We start from the raw sequence: 19,947 nt of genomic DNA on the forward strand, positions 1-19,947 counted from the left end.
TCTTGAACACGGCTCTTTGAGCATGATTGTACTCTTGTTTTCTTCTCTGTTCTGTTTTCTCTCCGCCCTTTGGCTCTGCAGGCTGGCTGGCAGGCAGAAAGGCACCGGCTCACCTATTGTACAGGCCCAGGGAACACAGCTATGGGCTAAATCAGTGCAGAATGTAAAACACAGATGGCCATTGACTCACAAATGGGTTCATGGAAAATGAGAGAGTCTCCTGTGTCAAACTCTGCTGAGTCTACCATGGAGCACCAGGCTTTTTGCTTTTCATTCCTCTGGATCATCTGTCAGTCCGGCCATCCTTCACACTCCCAGCCTCCTCTCTTTTTTCTTTTTCCTCCTTTTCTACACTCTACTTTCTCACATGCTTTCATAACACACACACACACACACACACACACACACACACACACACACACACACACACACACACACACACACACACACACACACACACACACACTCACACTCCTCTCTCTCTCTCTTCTTTTCTTCTCCATCCTTCACTCTTACGACATCCTGGCCTCCCTCTCTCTTTTGTCGCCTCAGGCTTATAGTCGGGGTTAATTAGCATTGAGTTGAGCTGTGTTTAATGGTTAATGTGGTTTCTTCCTGTAATACCACACCCTCCCCTCTCTGCAGTTTCTACACCTATCCTTTGCAGGCTGCCAAGCAATCGTATTAAGAGAGGCGGCCTCGCCTTTCTGCGTACATAGCTACCTGCTTTCTTTGGCTGTCTGTCACTTCGCCTACCTACACGGGATACAGACCATATGCCCAAATCAGCATGTACACATCCCTCAATTTCTCTTTCTCTCAGGGATGCCGCGTGATGAGTGGGAAGGAGCGGTGAAAAGACACCGAAAAGGCAAGAGTGAGGTAGCACCATATAATAAGAAACAGGTGAGAGAAGGGCGATGGGAGAGACGAGGGCTACAATATGCGGGGAGAAGAAGTGAGAAAGACAACGCGATAGATCTGACAGGGCCTGCGTGAGATTGAACGTTGGGGAGAGATGAGACGGGATAGAAAGGAGGAGCGAGAAGGCACAAGCCGGGAGAAATGCTGCCAGTACCTGCTGCTCTGCTTTCTTTGGGTGGAGGAAAGAGGGGGCTTCCATTGCTATGCCGCACCACACGGCAGCCAGAGAGCAGGCTGAAGTGGAGGGGAGTGGATGTGAAATTTTAATCACCTCTCTGTGTTTGTAATTTTAGTAGCCCCCTCAATCAAAATCAAATCCATTGCCAGCACTTTCAAGAGCAATCCGCTGGCAGTCTACTGCATAGCCCGCTGTTGAAGTAGTGCGTTTAAATAAGAAAGGTGTCTTGCAGCAAGACTGCAATGCAAAACAGAGAAGTGTATGCATGCACTCGTTCATAGTTCTCTGTCAAAACTGGCTACAGCTACAATGTTATAGGTTTTGGATACTATTGGCCCTGGATAGCAGTAAGTGTTGGTCCTCTTGTGCTTTTACAGTATGATATCTGTCTTTCTTATGGTCTAGTTTATTCTTTTTTTATTTCAGATGCCCATACAGAAAGAATAAAACACTGCAAGACTTCCCAGCATACAGCAAAAGTCAGTCAACAAGAAAACTAACAGGACACTTGAAGGGGCATACTTTTAATTTCCCTCAGAAGTGCACTAATAGTTTAACTCTTCATTGCCATTACACGTAGTACAATGAAAGTGTGGTACTGTCCCACATCGGCGCTTAAAGAAAGCCTAGCAAATCACAATAAATAATAAGATATACAGAGAATAACATATGTTCAATATGTGCAGAGACATTTGGTGGTGTTGATGTTGGCTGGTCTACTGCTTGTGTGGAAATATTCTTATACTGGTTTGGTGCATTTGCAGCGCTCAGAGCTTGCATGCATTCTTGACATCTGTAATTTTGATTAACGTGCTTATCAGGCGTTAAAGCAAATAATCAAAATAGAAAACTTAAAGTTATCCTCTAAGCTTCGTGTTATAATTCAGGGGCCAAATTTCCGCACATGTAAAGAGACGACAGCACAAGGTGTTCATCTTCTAGCTGCTTATTTCGAGTCCATGTTTTTGATCCCTTTGTGTTTCTCAGTTTTCTCCTCACAGAATTGATTTGCACAAATTAACACCACCTTTCTCTCAGTCATCATTTTTTTGTGTGTGTGTTTAGATACAGATTTTTTTTGTTGTTGAGGAAAAATGAGCCATTTAGTGTTTAACTTTAACGCAAGCGATACGTTTCTCTGAGCTGTACAATGTGAACATATGTTGAGAACATATGTTTAATTCATACATAACAGTGTGTGTAATTCAAAATTTAATATTTTACTTTGTGCTGAGCTCCCAGCTGTAGATTTCATGACTGTCTTTTTAAACATTTTTCTGGAGTTATAGTGTAAAAAAATCACTTATTAGCCATTGATCACTGATGCAGAAGGGAAAATGTCACAAAGCAGCCTGTAAAAATTCAGATACACTAAAATACAGTTAAGAAGTGAAAGTGGCATGATCCCACCAGGTCAAAACGGAAAACACTGACACATAACAGTATTTTACCTGCATCTTCTAGATCAAACGATTTGACCAAAAAGAGGAAGCGGTAGTCCATAAACGTCATAATCAGGGTTTATTAATGGTTATAAATGGTGACTGTGTAAAAAGATTTTAAAATAAGGAGTTCTTATTTTTTTTATTATTATGTTTGTATCTTATACAGACAGGATATGTGAAGCTGTCCAAGCCAGTGGCCCTGTGGACCCAACAGGACGTGTGCAAATGGCTGAAGAAACACTGTCCCAATCAGCACCAGATCTACAGCGATTCGTTCAAACAGCACGACATCACAGGTAGTTTTTGGCACCTGTACAGTGGCTTCATTTGAGGAGGTTTATGGCTTATTATCCACGGGTTTCTAGTAGCTCGTTGCTCTTTTAAAACCTGGTTGATTTTTTTTCCATTCACATTCATGATCAATAGGATAAGACGAAATGGATGTATAGATACTGAACTGCTATATCCGCTATATGGACAGTTTAGTAGAACTCATAGTGGCGGCTTTTAACGTAACGTAACATTACAAACATGTTTCCATTTGATATCAGTAATTAAATAAGTGCACTTCTGAGATACTCACTTCCTGAGAGCTCTGTGCAATCACAGAGGTTAAGCTAACTGTAGAATTTAAAGATTTAGCATTTCCTGCCTGGTAAACTCCAATTTTTTATTACCGGCTTATTTAGAAAAGGTGCAACATGCATGTGTGAAGAGTTTAAATATATTTGCAGCCACCTTTGTCAGACCTCTGCTAACTAATTAAAGAAAGTAAGAAAAAACAAAGCAAATCTGTTTTGCTCCTGAAAAAGTGCTAAAGTGCAAGTAACATGATATGCAGCAAATATCACAACGTTAAATCACTGAATATCTCTCTTTAAATGAGGTTTGGAGTCAAGTTCATGAAACTGGTACATTTATCACATCTGCTCTTGACAAAACCAGATCTCATTCATAACATCCCAGGTGCTCTCTGCACCCACTGTCTGCCACCTGCCACCCGGCCTACATCCCTCGCTTCCCACTTTCAGCGTTCCCGCCGAAAACAGCCGGCCATGTCAATCATCTTCCTAACGAGGCTACTCAAGGTCACTCTGACCTAACGACACTCCAGCCCGCGTGGCAACAGACGAGCGCTAATTGCCGCACTCTCTACCTCTCAGAGCACGAATGATCGCATTAATATGTTTATTTGTTGCTGTCGAGGACCTCCTCGACTCAGTGACTGGCTGGCAGGATAAATCACTTGGTGGTCATGATGAGTGGTGTAATGACTCACGCTCCCATTTCACCCGTTGATGCATTTGTTCTGTTATACGTCTGCATAGAGGATTTTGAGATTTAGCATCTCCTGTTTAATGGCCTGAAAATATGAATCTCGCCACTTTGCAGCTCAAGTTGCAGATATATCTCATCACCAGCATAGAGGTCTGAGAGATCCACAGTTCATTGCACGCTTGCTGAACCACTGCTGCGTTTTTGTTTTTTGTTTTTAAATCCGTTTTCAAGCGAAGACATTTCAGCAGATTTTATTTTGTTTTCTTTTCACTCAAGGTAAAAGCTAAAAGTGATGTATTGACGAGTCACTTGTGAAACATTAGCTTCTGGTTTCTGTGGACTGATTCGGAGCTCGTGTGCTAAATAAAATATTTGCCGATTCAGATGACTTACAAGGCAAATATAAAAGGATGATTTAAAGGGCCTGCCTCTGAAAACACTCTTAATCACGCAGTTAGAGCGCTTATCCATCCACTCATTTGAAATTTCTCATGAGGTCCATATCTGAATACGGAAAAATTAATCTAACTTTAAGATTAAACACCTCTGTGTGCCTAACAATTCTAGTGCATCCAGTTAGTCTGTAAATTAATTACACTTTTAGTCTCCCAGTTAATAAAACCCTGGAACCTAGCTTCCTAATAGTGTATTAACTTAATGACCTGTGATTGTTATTAAGGTGTAATAATGTTTGCGGGCTCTAACAGGTGTGGAAAGGGTTAACCAAATGAAAACTCATGCTCATATTGTACACACACGCACACACATACACATTCACGCTGGCACAATTAGGAGATAATGACATGCACAAAACCTGCAAGTAATTCAGTTTGTCTTCACATTGAGCATTAATTAACAGAGCCCAATTAAAACAGGCCAAGCCACACCAATTGGGCTCACGAGGCAATTTGCATCCCAATCAATCTTTGAAATATTATGCAGATATTTTTCTGTTCCTACACTCTATTAGAATAAACAAGGGGGAAACAAATGATGGAATATTGTTGTGGAAAACAATCATGCGTAGACAAACAAACAGTGAGTATGAATACATTTATAAGAGCATGCAGGCGTGCGTCTGAGAATATCTATTTGTTCAGTGTGCTTGTTAGCCATGAGCTGTGACCCTTGAAAATCAGAACCATGCGTGCATGTGTGTGTGCGTGTGCGTGCACATGTGTATGCATGAATAGATTTTTGGCTTTTTAGCATCGGAGTCTCCAGACCGTAGCAATTCTTGACTGTATTTTCTGACAGAAAAGTCAGCCCTCTTTTTGGCTGCCAGCGGTACTCAATCTCACTTGTCTTGGCAACGTAGTCGTCCCTTCATAAAGTAGCAAATCAATAAACGGTCTCTATTTCAGATCATAATTCAAACAGGCATTTGTGTCCTCCCGCTCCTGACATAAAACAGCGGCGAGGGAAATGCATTTTACTGCGGATCAGGACTGGTGCAACATTTTAACGTTGAGCGACTTCAGTATGCAGCAGCTGGCTTCCTTCTAGGCTCCTCTAACCTCTGCCAAAGAAATCAATGTTTCCTATCCTCCCTCCAGCCTCTGCTGCCAAGAAACCCTTTCCCTTCCTCAATCTTCACCTCCCACCCCCAACAGAGACGGCAACGAATTTGACTTTAACACTCAGCTGCCATTAAAAATGCATTAAAGCATATTAAGGCATAATTAGATATTAGTCCCTAATCCGTTGTAATTACAAAGACAAAGCTCTTTTGGTTGAGAGAATAGCTTGGCATGGTAAATTAGTTAAACACACCGTTTCCGATACTTTAGATGTAATCAGCATAAAAGGTGCGATGACATAGGTAATCAGAAGCAAAGAGGATGAAGGAGGAAAAATGGGCGAGTCGCTATTAACTTATATTTTCTGTCAGAGGAGACCATTACATCACAGTGTGGAAATTCAGAGTGTCTCTAAGGGCGTACAGTGACTGAATTAGAAGCAGCTGTGGAGGCTGGCTGCAGGGGCTGGTTTTAGAAAACTGTCGAAGATGGGGGTCCAGATTTGAGTGCAGTGTTTTGTTTTGTTTTTAGGATGAACCACATTTATACAACAGTTTTCAAGTTAGGATTGGATGAGATGGTAAAAACTTCCAACCGGTTGCTGTCACACTAGCATATGCCAGGGTATTTGTGGTGGTGTTTGTGTGCCTCAGGGTTACTCACAGGGTGCTTTTTAAAAAAAAAAAAGGAAAAAAAAGTTACCATCTGTTTATATTTATAGTTTCATAGTTTTAAAAAATGTGAATGTGTCTTGCAGTGAAAAGCACTTTGAATTGTCATCAGGACAAAAAAACACTATATAAATGTAACTCATAATCTAAAGAGCTTTTGTTTCATGAAAGCAGTGATTTCTACAGACTGCTTCCAGGTAATAGATGAGAACGCAAACAGCAAATGAGTCAAAGGGACTAACATGGCTCCAAATCAAGTGGCGAGCCACATAAAAGATCCATCGGTGGTTGTTGTTTGAGTGATTGAGTTGTGCAGTGAGCTGATGAGCTCTTAGGGGGACAATTTGATCCACAGGCAGAAGGAATCATGGTTAATGAAACCATTAGCAAGGCGATTACATGTCAGTGTGTTACATGTTATTAATTACTGTCCTGCCAATTGCATGTTTAGAAAATGGCGTTCTTAATTTTCTTCATATAGAGAATTAAAAATTAATCTGTAGAGACCGTGAATGACTTGTCGTTAAATAGTGATATAATAATAAACTGAAAAGAGATATTCGTTTATTGATGAAAAGAGAAAAAAAATAATGTCTCGGCCCAAAAGAGAAGCGCAGATATCCAAGTGATTGCAGCTCGTGTACCAGTGAGGCTTTTGTAACGATTTTGAGAAAATAGGACATTTATTCAAAGGCAACTTATCTCATTGCCACTATGTGTTCATATGATTACAGTCTCAAGCACAGTAATCGTGTCACACTGTTCTGCTTATGTCTCCCAAGTATTTTACTAGTGTGATTCAGCAATGGAAGCAAAGCCTGAAAGCAGGCAGTGCCTTAGAGAAGCCTGAAGGCATGTGCATGGCTTTTTTTCATTTTTTTTAAATGTTCTTATTTTATTTTTATTTTTTCTTTAATTTTTGTCTTTTTTTAAATGACATGCATTAATTATATACACGAATTAGGAACCCTGGTTCCAAATTGCTTCCACTGCTTTAGCCTACCTGTGAGTTATGATGAGGAGTAGGCAATGTGATTGGAATTCATATCAATTTACTTCTCTTGAATAATGTTAACTTGGGTTTATAGGGGTGTATACTGAGCTCACTCCTGTCCTCACTCTACACCTACGCCTGCACGGCCACTAGCATCTACAATTTCATTGTGAAGTTTGCGGATGACACAACAATGGTGGGTGACAGTTTACAAGGAGGATGTCAGTGCCTTTAAACTCCAGTGCTAAGACTACCATCTCACCCTAAATGTTACAAAACCAGAAGAGATGATAGTGGACCTCTGGAGGTGTAGAAGAGCACATCACCATCACCATCAAGAGTGAACAGTGGAAAGAGTGAACAGCTTCCGTTTCCTAGCTGTACATCTGGCAGACCATCTGGTCAGTTCATACAAACAGCATACACCTTCATAGTCAGCACAGTGTTACATCACGCAGCGCAGCATGGTGGCTGCGGTGACACCGGTGTGACAGCAGTGCGGTGTGACCTGTGTGACGTCACGCAGCTTTCGCAGAGGTCAGCGCGTTGTTACGTCATACAGCCATCGCGGACAGCAGCTCGGTGTTACGTCAGGGGTGTATACTGAGTGTTAGAGTCAAATTGTTAAATGTTGTCATTGTGTTACTTAAATTTGCAAGTCTTGGTTCAAACTATATGGTCAAAGACATTCTCCTGTTTCTATTGCCCTCCCCAGGCTGTTGAATGGTGGAGGAGGCTATAGTGTTTTATTATAGGGACACATCCTATGTGAAGGTTCTGTTTTAAACTTCCTGCCTTTATGACCCTTTGGTGAGCAGGAGGTCAGACAAACGCACCCCCAAACACACATACACGCACATGCTCGCACATACATGCACGCACACGCACACACGCGCGCACACACACACACACACACACACACACACACAAAGACACAGTGTTTTAACCTTTTATAGCCATGGGGTTTTTTACAGTGGGTGTTTGTGTAAACTGTGTGTCACAGAAATAAAAGGCTGCAGGGGGAGATGGTTCTTCAAAGTGGTCTGACACCGAGGGCAGAAGGGCTGCTCTGAGATCCTTCCCTTGCTAGCATGTGAAAACCCGGTTGAGCTGTTTGTCTTGCTTCGTTAATGGGAATAAGTCTCTAAACCAGCGGGCCCTGTGGAAGCACAGACCCAACACTGAGCTCTCTCCTGTCCTCACTCTACACCTACGACTGCACAGCCACTAGCATCTCCAATTTCATTGTGAAGTTTGCCAACAATTCAACAGTGGTGGGTCTTATCACCGGTGTCGCGCGGTGTGACGTCATGCAGCCTTCATAGACGGCAGCGTGGTGTTACGTCAGGGGTGTATACTGAACTCTCATGTACTCACGCTACATCTACAACTGCACGGCCACTAGTATCTACAATTTCATTGTGAAGTTTGCTGATGACACAACAGTGGTGGGTGACGGTTACAAGGACGATCTCAGTGCCTTTAAACTTTATTGCTAAGAGAACCATCTTACCATCTTACCCTCAATGTCTTAAGAAATAGTCCTCCAGGCTATCTGAAGCCATTCAGGAAGAAGAGGCTGAGGTATGCCAGAGAAAAAGAACCGAACCCAAAATCTGTGGCAATGTGTCTGATGGTGTGATGAATCCAAAGATCTGGTTCAAGTTGTTATCAGTAAAGAAGAGGTCAGGAGCAAGGTACAACAGTGTTTACAGTTATCTGTTTAGGTTCTGTCTTGATTTGCGCTGTATTTCAGCCCCAATATATATATTTCATGCTTATTGTCTGTGTGTATATGTGAAGATGTTTGTCGCTTAGCTATGATTTCAAGGGGTTACCCTGAGGATGGGGTCTCTCATAGGTAGTTCAGCAGACCAACTAACCAATCACATCTTCCTACCATCCTCCATCTTTATGGCTTCACTAGAAAAACCTTGAATAGTTTACAAGTTTTCCCTTCCAAGTAACACCTGCCCCATATATAATATCTCATTCACAAAGTGGTGTATGGAGAGCAATGTGCAATACTTGTGAATGGCTTGTTTTTGTGTAGGGTAAAATATGGGCTGTTATCATAATGGCCACTTAAGTGGATGGTGGCTTTTTTACGTGTCAGCCTGAATTGCTGTGATCTATTCAGCAGGACCAAGCTCTCTGCAATAAATATTTTTGTGTAAGACATCTGATTCTCCTAAATGTTTCCTGCATCAGTAAAACTAGTCTCACAAGGTTTCCTTAACGCCATGCACATAGGACTGTATATGTGTTTACATATTTTGCTTGCCACATTTTTAATACCTACTATTTAGAAACTACGAATTCACAGTGCGTTTTAAGTGCAGCATGCCCATGCGCCACATAGAAATAAATGCAATATAGAAACATCAAAGGCCCAGAAAATCTACAGTATTCCACCAAAAAAGTAAATATTACCCAAATATAATTCTAGAATAATAACTTTCTTCTTCCTACTACAGCAATAGATTACTTGATAGTGTAGGTGAATTCAAGGTTGGTATGACAGATTCAAAGCAGGTTTCACCTGGGTCATCACAACCTCTCTGGCTCACAAGTGTATCCAGCAATCTACTTCATCTCGCAGAACGGTAGTTATCTAAAATGACAAGCGATTGTCCTTCCATAATAACCATCGAAAGATGGCTAGTTATTGCCACGGCAAACTTCAAGTCATCTCAGTAATTTAGATGGATTCCACAGTGTTAGAGTCCAAGTGAGCTGTCTGCATGTTGTTAGCTGTGGCTATCCAACAGAGTTGCAGTATAATGATCGGCAAACTTAGAATACATCAGTAATGGTGAAATCAGCATGAGGCTACTACTGATGTGACAAGTGGAGGATTGAGGCGGCTTATTATCTGTCTGGGTGCATGTAATTGTGTGTCTCTCCATCTCTGGTGGGACTGTCTTCATTACTTAGACTGAACCTTGTTCTCTCTAGGATTATAACTGGGCTTTTCTCCTACACTCTGCATTAGCATTAGCATTGGATCACAGGTGCTCAGTAGCTTTAGTAGCCTTTTAGCTCCAGGGCTACAGGCAGCTGCGTGACTGAGACAATCAGTTGCCATTGACTTTAAGGACTTCAAGCTGCGCCACATCACAGTGAATACTAGTGAAGGATATGCCCAGTGCTGCCACAGTTTTGTCACTGCACGCTAGTTGAATCCAATTCTGTTATCTTGGTTTTATTCTTGAGGGGGATCCTATCACATATGGCAGCAAGAAGTGTACTGGATATCCAGCGCTCAACACTTGCATGGCTTGTTATTCTGCGCTTGACAGATTGTCGTGCGGGTTTGGAGTGCAGTTTTCCAGATGCAGCTCGGTGACATTCATCCCCAGAGGACACCCATATGGGCACAGCTGAGAAGGAGATTTGAGATGAGTGACTGGTATGGAAGACTTACCTGAGGAAAAGTCTTAGAATACATTCCTGCTCCGTATCGAAAGCTTTGAGCACAGCTGCCAAAAATTGTCAGGGCTGAAAAGTGCCATTTTGGAAATTGGAGGCAGAGGACTGTTAATTTGCTGCCTTTGTACTCCTGTCCTTACACATGGCTGCCTCACACACAGCCATAATTAGTATGCCGTTTTAGCTCCACCTGCAAAATGAAGTGGGCTACTGCAGGATCAGTGTCTGGGTGTGAGTGCTTTGTCTGTATATGTATTTGTGTTTGTGCGTGCGTGCGTGTGTACAGATGCACTTTAAGCTCCCATTCATCACTGACTATGGTCACGCTATAGCTGCAGATTAATCTGCAGCCCAACACTGCTGCTCACCCACCACTCATTAATCTAATTCCCAGGGACAATGTGTTTGTGTGTACGTCAGTGTGTTTTTAGGAAGTATGTGTGCACAACATGTGTACCCATATTTGGTTTGTGTGTTAAAATACACAGAGTATAATGAAAATAGAGCACCTCATCTCCCTGCTGTTCAACACTTGAAATTCAGACATTTGTGTTGCAGGTAGAACATGTGCAGCAACACATATACACCCTTTCCTTTTAACATCCTACAGACACAACTGATAGACACATTTTCAAATTGCGTGTAAAAACACTAGAGTAGAACAAACTCTGCCTCTGTTTCTGTGGAAAATAGTTCAGTGACAAGGGTATCATCTCAATCCTCTCAACATTCAATTCACTACATGGTTGACCTGAATGAGTTGGGTGGTTGTTTATATTTGTATTTATTATTTTGGATGGTGGTGGGTTGGGTCTCTCCTTATAGGCCTCAGGCAACTAGTTTAATGGCTTAGTTACACCAAAGTAAAAATAAGATGGCAACCTCCAGTTGCCCGGTGATTTACAGCAACCAGCTCATTGCCCACAGGTTGCCTGATGGGAGACAGCCTGTCTCCGAATAAATGAGGTCTGTCTCACACTCACTGCATTCACTCCCAGACAGATGAGGCAAATTTCTAATTGCAGACAGCTGATTGCCAACAGTTTGCAATCGTTGCCGGTATCAATTGGTTGTTTTTTTGTTGTTGTTATATTCCTATATAAAAGCAAAGTTGCCAAGGGCCTTTGTCCTTTTTCAGTTAAATCGCCCTCCTGCTGCGACTTAACTGCTATTTGTGGAGCAGCTTCTGAATTTCTGTTTCAGATCTATGACTTTCTTATTGGACACTTAAAGTAGATTACCATATTTTCCTCACTATAAGGCGCAATTAAAATCCTTTAATTTTCTCAAAAATGGACAGTGTGCCTTATAATCTGGTGCACCTTATGTATGAATTCTAGTTGTGATTATTGACCTCTAACTGATTTTATGTGGTACACGGTGCTGAAAAATCTGTCAAAAATGTTTTGGTATGACTTTGGTAAGCTACAAAGCCGCACTGCTTGATGGATTGTCGGAGCATTAGTCGGGAGCCTCGCTTACCCAAAGTCAGGTCCCAAAGTCAAACAAACACTGCAGCATCACTGAGATTTTAAAACTGTCTAAATTCTTTCATCTTTAATAAACTGATCAGCGTTGCTGCTTTACCAGGTGTAACAATAAATTTTAACATCCAGGCATCCATGAAAACAGAATTTATTAACTTTAATGGAGTTAGCAGGCGTTAGCTCGCTAGTTTCCACCTAAACATGATATAGCATGTTCTTACTGAGAGATTTCTGAAAAAATTAAAACATACAGCTCTGCTATCACTTCCAACATAAATGACGACAGAAAACTAAACAGCAGTGACTTTTGTAGGGTTACTGAAGTTGGACTAGCTGGTATATAATGATGTGCTACGTTACAGCGACACAGCTATGTTAGCATAACAAACAGTGAAGCTGGAGGATGAATGCTAACTTTTTTCCACTCAATAAAAGTTAACGTGAGGGTTCCCGATGGTTAGGGACCAGTGTTGCCAACTTAGCGACTTTGTCACTATATTTATCAAGTTTTCAGACCCCCTTAGCGACTTTCTTTCTAAAAAGCGACTAGCGACAAATCTGGTGACTTTTTCTGGTGTTATTGGAGACTTCGTCATAAATAAATCTCTTCTTTATGTCTCTTCCCCGATGTTATTTCTCTCTCGTAGGTTACAATTACATTAGCATGGCCAATTATGCAAATTAGGCAATGACGTCATTTAGCGACTTCTAGCGACTTTTAGGACAGCCAATAGCGATTTTCCTTACTGAGGAGTTGGCAACACTGTTAGGGATAAATGCGATCGCATGGCAGGATGCTGTAAACGGACCAAATTTCAGTCAGGAGAACAACTTAGATAATCCATCAACAATACGAGGTTAGTCATTAATATACTGCAACAACACGGGAATAGAGCAGCTGTGATGGAATTCAACATAAATGAAGCAATGGTACGGAAGTGGAGGAAGCAAGAAGAATGAGTTGAGTAAAGTTTGACTTGATTTGTTTCACTTAATGCGCCTTATAACACGGTGCGCCTTATGGTCCGAAAAATACGGTAAATGTCCAACACTCATAGTTGAAACAGGGGTGTGTGTGATGTCCCCAGCTTTGTCCAGATCACCACAGCCTACAAATGAATTAACTGGATAAACACCAACGGCGCGTCTGCAACAATGACTTGCCACAATTCATCAGTTTTTGCTGCTTGATTAATGAGGACAGGAAAATACTAGAGCTTTAACAGCTCAATGGCCAAAATTGGAAAGTCGAAGGGTTGTCATCTTTGCCTAAATTTCATAAATAAAAACTCTGAAGTAGCATTTAAATGGAATGAGCGAGAAAGGGGAATGAATGGAAAAGAATGATAGTGAAAAAAAGAAAGAGAGTAAACCCTTTCGGTTTTCAGAGATGGATGAAATTTCTTGTCTAATCAATATTCTGAAAGAGAACGAGCTGTGGTGACTGGATCATAGCCAGCATTTTTCTTTCTTGCCTACAGTAACAGGACAGTCATTATGCACATGTTGAGAACTAGATTCATGACCAAACGGTACGCTTTTAGGTCGGGAAAGGATGACAGTGTCACAGTGTGAGTGTGTAAACTATATGTTTTAAGTAAATGATAACTTAATGGTTTTCTGTCATGTTGTCTTTTTGCCATGATCTTTATGTGTTGGCATGTTAAATGAACTAAGGCCATGCTATATCATAGTGCTATAACTGTCTTGGCCAAGCAGCAGAACACCAGGCCGACATAATATTTCGTTCGCACCACTGTCCACACAGCCCAGGCCCTATCTCATTTTTCTTCTCACCTCTGCATTTCTGGGGCCTTTTACTGCTGATTCACTGTTTTTCTTTCGCTTCCTTACGTTCAGCCTTTCTTAAATCTTCTCCTCCCCTTACCTCATTTATTTCCTCTTGACCAATTTCCTCTGCTGTCCACCTCCTCCTTCTCCTCCTCTTCCTCTCCTCACAACCACGCTACAGTGCACAGTGTATTAATTGTGGTATGAAAAACTCCCAGCTGAGTCTTGGTGGGATTGTCAAAGCAAATGGCTCAGAACTGCGGGAAAGCAGAGTGAAAGCCTGGATGCCTTACAGAAGCTGTTCCACCCCGCTAATGCTGCCTCACTGACCGGAAGAAGCGGCGCGTTGGCATTCACCGCTGAGAACTGGCAGCTTGTTCATGATAATTGCAGAGCTTGTCATGTTGCAGGCATTCACAATATTCCACTAGACTTGTGAGATTAAAAAAGCTAGACTTTTACTCAAATTGCAACTGTGCAGCTTATGGTTGAATTTAAACTTTAAGTTTCTAGAAGGAGGGGAGCTCATATCCGCCGAAGGGATGTTCGACTAATGCCACTCTCCAGTGACATGCGGCGAGTGCTACGCTGTGGGCTCTTGCTGAATGAAGCTAGGACAGCCACTGATGTTTCTTCATTAGTGACAGTTTTCTTGCGTCCACATTTTGGCAAATCCAACACTGAACCAGTTTCACAAAACTTAGCAAGCAGTTTGCTAACTGTAGCATGGGAGACGGGTGGTCTCGTAGGGTGTCTTGCATTGAAATCTACTGCAATGACCCGGTTATTGCGTTCACCAAATATCAACACAATTTCGATCCACTCACGTGTTAACCTCTTCGACATGTCAATGGCTGTGAACAAAGAGAAACTTGTAAATAACTCATGAAAGAATAAAGTTACGTTGAAACCAAGCACACCATTGTTTTTCTTGTGACATTAACAATAAGTTTGATGTGTCACATGGCCCTCTTCCTATTGAAAAAACAAAAGTTGTATCCAAGATGGCCGACTTCTAAATGGCCGCCATGGTCACCACCCATCTTGAGGAGTTTGCCCCCTCACATATACTAATGTGCCACAAACAGGACTTTAATATCACCAGCTGATCGGCTTTTCTGTCGCGAGTCCGTCTCTCTGGTTTGTTTTTGGCCCACTTTGCACCAGAAAGAGGAAACCATCGGCTGAACAACAGCAGCACGTTTAAGCTTGATAAGCTGCTGTTAGAATTTATTTATTATTACTTTCTACTCGAGGATCTTTTTCTACGTAGCTGACGGCTGGTAACTGTGCAGGGGCGGATCTAGCAAAGTTTAGCCAGGGGGGCCGATAGGGCATGAACAGGGAAAAGGGGGCACAAAGACATACTTTTCTTTCTTATTCTCATTTAAAATGTCTAGCTTTTAATAAATAATTATCCGAATCTTACACCCAAAGTTTTAATTTGATGTAAAATGAATAGAAGTCCATTACTGTATATAGTGACTATTAAGTCTAATATATATACCCTAGTAAGCTATAGTACTTTTTCCTTTGGGAAGGTACCATCTGTGCAGTCTGCAATTTTGTTGAAGAAAGATGTTGAATCTATTTAATATTTCTTGAAAAATAATTGATTTCTGTGCATTTTTTTTCACACTGCATCAAATTAAGGTTGATTACGTTGATTAAGCATCATGAGGTGGCGCGTGAGGGGTGGTTCCCTATTTTTTATTTATTTATTTTTGTTGTTGCTGGGAGTTGGAACCCTATTAGTTAGGTTGCTTAATATTTACGCTAAGTACTCTTTAAAATACCAGAATAGGGAGGATGGTGTAGGTTTAAGTTTATTAGATTGATCAGTATTGCTGAACTATGAAATATTTTTTTTTTGCATATAGGTATAACAGAATAGCTTTAGTGTAGTTGTTGTTTTAAACTTGAGTATGAACTTATACAAAATGCAGCAAGATATTTAAAAAACAGTTTTGTTGATTAAAAAACATTATATCGGATTCATATCGGTATCGGCAGATATCCAAATTTATGATATCGGTATCGGTATCGGACATAAAAAAGTGGTATCGTGCCATCTCTAGTATCAATATAAATGGCCCACCCTGTACATTAGAGAGTTACCTAGGCAACCGAAGCAACAGGCATATGCAAGTGACAGGCTATCGGCTTCAAAGTAACACACTACAAATCGCTATATTCAAAAGTTTGAAAGTAGAATCAATTTAGGAGTTCTGAGTTCTACAAAGAACAATGGGGGAAATATCTGCATACAATACAGTGCATGTTGTTGTCATGCCTCATGATAAAAATCTGTTAAAATTACAATCACATAATAATTAAAAAAAAATCTGGGAGTAAAGATAAAAAAGGGTTGAAGCTGTCCTTAGGATAAGCAAACAGGGAAAGTCTGGGTGGAAGAGATCAAAACCAATTATCACGTAACTGTTCAGCTTATATGTTGGACTGGCTTCAGCGGGGGAATCATTCACCCGTGATGGTGACATTGTAGAGAAAGAAGAGGAAAAAGACATTTAAAAACATCATGCCAAGGTCCACTTACTACGCCATATGAGTCACAAGCCATCTACAAACAAAGTAATGTCAGGGTCCAATGAGAGCAGTTTCAGCACATAATAATGGCAACAGAGGAAAAGACTGTAAGCCTGCCCTTCAGATTGTACACCAAGAGCCTCAGCAGGTACACAAACAGGTGAAAGCAAGGGAATGTTACAAAGTAAGAACATATGGTTGAATGAAAGTTCTTCCTTAAACTTATTGACCTGAAATAAGATATATGAGGTTTAGCTTACCTTGATTCTTTTAAGTATCCCAATCTTCTGTCTGTGGTGATCACACAATGTGTGGGCAAATAAATAATGACGGGTGGGTATTAAAGTTGCGGAGAACGTAGTTATTATACTTCTATTTTTCTTTATTAGTTTTATTTTTGTTGTTTGTTTGTTTTGACTTTTTGTTCTTAATTAAAAAAAATTTCCAGAGTGTTTCCAGTTTTTATTGTTTGAAAAATGTTTCATTGTAGTTTAGTTTTTATTAGTTTCACTGCTAGTTTCAGTCTTTTTAAGTATTGCCAGTATTGCTTTAGGAAACATTAGTGTCGGTATTACAGTAAGTAACACAGTGTTTTTAAAGCAGTCTTGTAGATATCCTGAGTCTCAATAAAGATGCCCATTAAAGCTTCAATAGGCAAGTTGTGATAACAAATTTTAGTAAAGTAATAAATACTAAGGGGAGTTTCTCTAAAGCAGGGGTGTCAAACTCCAGTCCTCGAGAGCCGGTGTCCTGAAACTTTTAAGCTGAGGTGGCATTCAACAATTTGATTCATGTTGCAATGAAGCGAAGCGAATGAAGATGGTCCAATAAAAGTACATTTTTCCAAACACTTGCATTTACTTCCATTTATTTACATTTACTTCAGTAGGCTTAGGGGTTGCCACCTCAGCATGCAGTCTATAGAGTCTTGCTAATGGCCTACTAATCTTATTCATGTGTGTGTGTTGCAGCAGGGACACATTTAAAAGTTGACTGGAGTTTGACACAAGTGCTCTATAGTTTTATTTTAATTTTCCAAATTCATAATATCAAGATGATAATAATAACATATAAAGATTCTAAGCATGCATTATTATCCATTATGTAAAGTACGCCGTGTTTTCTTTGTTGTTTCTGCTGTTGTTTAAGGTAGACTTTACAGAAGCACAGAAAAAGCAAACCTCTGTTGCCATGCCAATCTATCTTGAGTTACAAGATCAGGTGCCAAGTGATGGCTGGTCAATATTTATAGACTCATAACAGCATGCTTTATGTGTGCATCCTTCTTTTTTTTTTCATTCTGTCAGTTTGTACGTCTCACTCTTCTTTCCCGACTTTCCACTCTCAGCCTCCGATTCCACTCTCTTTTTTCACATCAGTAGTCTTCGTCTTTCCATCTTCCCATTTAATATGCTCCTCTTACTTCTGAGTCTTTATGACTCTACTTAGTTCCCCAGTGTTTTTGTAATGTCTACAGTCTTTCAGTGCGACTTCAAGTTGAGGCGTCTTAACTATATTAGGCATTTTACCCCCATCTGGCCGTAGGGCAGAGTCAAGAGCTTCTTTTGTTAGAAAGAAGAAAATTGGCCAAACACAGTCAACATTTTACCGATAACACTTAAGGGTACTTAGCTTTCCAAGCAAACTCCCTTTTGTGCTGTGGTAGCAAAGTGGTAGCATGGGGCTCAGCATGCCCAAACAATCTACAACAGATAGTCCAAGAAAGTCAAGAGACATGAAATTGTAAAGTCTGCCTTTTTTTTGCAGGCAGGCTGGATTTGAACAAAAGGAAACATTTTTATATTAAATCTTTATTATTGAGCCTTCGCATTTGATTGTTGTTGATCAAACCACAAATAGTCGTGGAACAGAGGAAACTAGAACAAAAAGAAGATGGGGACGAATATGAGAAACCAGCATCCATGAGGCTTTCAGGACCGAGCTACTCTCTTGGCAGTCAAACCAATCAGATTTTCTTGTCCAGACAGCCATCAGGGCGAAAGAGGAAAGGGAGCTGCTGGGGACGAACTTTAATGCCTAGTAATTGCTCTGCAGTATTATCCTATCTGCTTACCATCCCACATGTTACAAAGGCACTCATAAGAAGCGTTAATAATTACACCATATTCTGCATGGCTTTTTATCAGCAGCCTAAATCCCCTTCATACAAACTGATTGCATGATTAAATTATGAATTTTTATACAAGGATTTGCAATTAAGGAAAGAGCTGTGAGGGATCCTTGCTCAAGGGATACACAGTACTGATATTTATGCAGAGACGAAACTGCTTTGCAGTGAGTTGCACTGGGCTTAATTGGAAATTTCAGGCTAAGTGACGGTCACATAAAAAAGAAAGAGTCGTAAAACAGTTTCTCTTTATGCTTTTATAAAAGAAAATATTGCGTCCTTGAACAGCTTTAGGAATTTGCACTTGAATGCCGTTGACACTCTGCTCTTCCACAGGCACGAATACGTTATCGGTAGCCCTTTTTGGAGTGTCTCCAGCTGTGCATGTTAAATTTCACCCAGGCATCTCACCTTTAACCTTCAGATTCATTTTGCGTGTTTTGTTCAGGGCGGGCTCTGATGAGATTGACGGACAGAAAGCTGGAAAGAATGGGCATCATGCAGGAAGCGCAGAGGCAGCACATCCTGCAGCAGGTCCTGCAGCTTCGTGTCCGGGAGGAAGTCCGGACTCTTCAACTTCTCACACAAGGTAACTTTTAGGCAGAACATGTTCTTCTTCATCTGCCTGTATTTTATTCCATCCCTAGCATCCTCTCGAACATCAACCCTCTGCATATCCTCCTTCACTACATCCATGAATCTTTCAACCCAAGCCGTCCCCTTTATCCAGGCTTGGTTCTGGCACTAGGATTTCACTGGCCTCCCTGTGGCTGGGTCTTCTAAGCAGAACCCTTTGCACACAGTATATACGCTGGACCATAATGCTGTCAATCTTCATCAGCATCTAGGTTTTAAGCGCACATATTTTATCTGCCTGTCAGCAATGTAAAATTCTTCTCAATAAACCCAGCATGTCACATTTTGATAAATATTCAAATCATTTAATGTGCAGCATTTATGCACATGCCATCTGTAGTCATGGCAATCACTGCATGTTTTAAAGCCTGCAGGAAGTGGTGAATCATAAATGATTATGCAACTGAGAGAGTCATGAACAAATTGTTTCTTTTGGTATCTTTTGGTGTACTGTGATCACAGACAGCTCAGAGTGGTAAACATGATAACTTGTTGATGTTAAAGGCGTAGTTTAGAGCTATCCTGCTCCACATTTACCTGGTGGAGCATGATAAGTGTATATATCTCTTTAAGGCCAGATGCAACATCAGCGTGTAAAACCCTTTAAGACGGTGCGCTTTTTGCAAGCTTCTCTGGAACGTTATATATGCTTTGCATTTTAAAAAATATATTAACTACGCTTACAGCATGTACGGCTCTAAAGAGAGATGCGCACAGAAGTCGCTGCCTTTTAAGATTTACGACTTTACCTGCCTACACAGGTCAGGCTGTGATAACTTATATGGTTACACTGTAAGGTTGTTTGACAAAACATTTCAGAATAGCTATAAAGAGTCTACCTGTATGCCAGACATTCATCTCAGCAATATGTGTGGGTGCTGCTAAACTCCAACGCAAGCACAGGCATAGGATCAAT

At 40.9% G+C, this 19,947-nt stretch overlaps 1 protein-coding gene across 2 annotated transcripts in view; it reads left to right on the forward strand.

The window, feature by feature from the left end:
• Positions 1-19,947, forward strand: part of samd12 (sterile alpha motif domain containing 12) — a 128,931-nt gene that overhangs the window by 39,313 nt on the left and 69,671 nt on the right. For both annotated transcript variants that reach the window (XM_080296400.1, XM_080296399.1), the window contains exons 3-4: positions 2,714-2,843; positions 18,844-18,984. In XM_080296400.1, the coding sequence (XP_080152526.1) occupies positions 2,714-2,843; positions 18,844-18,984 (271 nt within the window). The remainder of the gene's footprint in view (positions 1-2,713; positions 2,844-18,843; positions 18,985-19,947) is intronic.

Source organism: Astatotilapia calliptera, chromosome 22, assembly GCF_964374335.1.
Source record: "Astatotilapia calliptera chromosome 22, fAstCal68.1, whole genome shotgun sequence".
Lineage (NCBI taxonomy): Eukaryota > Metazoa > Chordata > Actinopteri > Cichliformes > Cichlidae > Astatotilapia > Astatotilapia calliptera.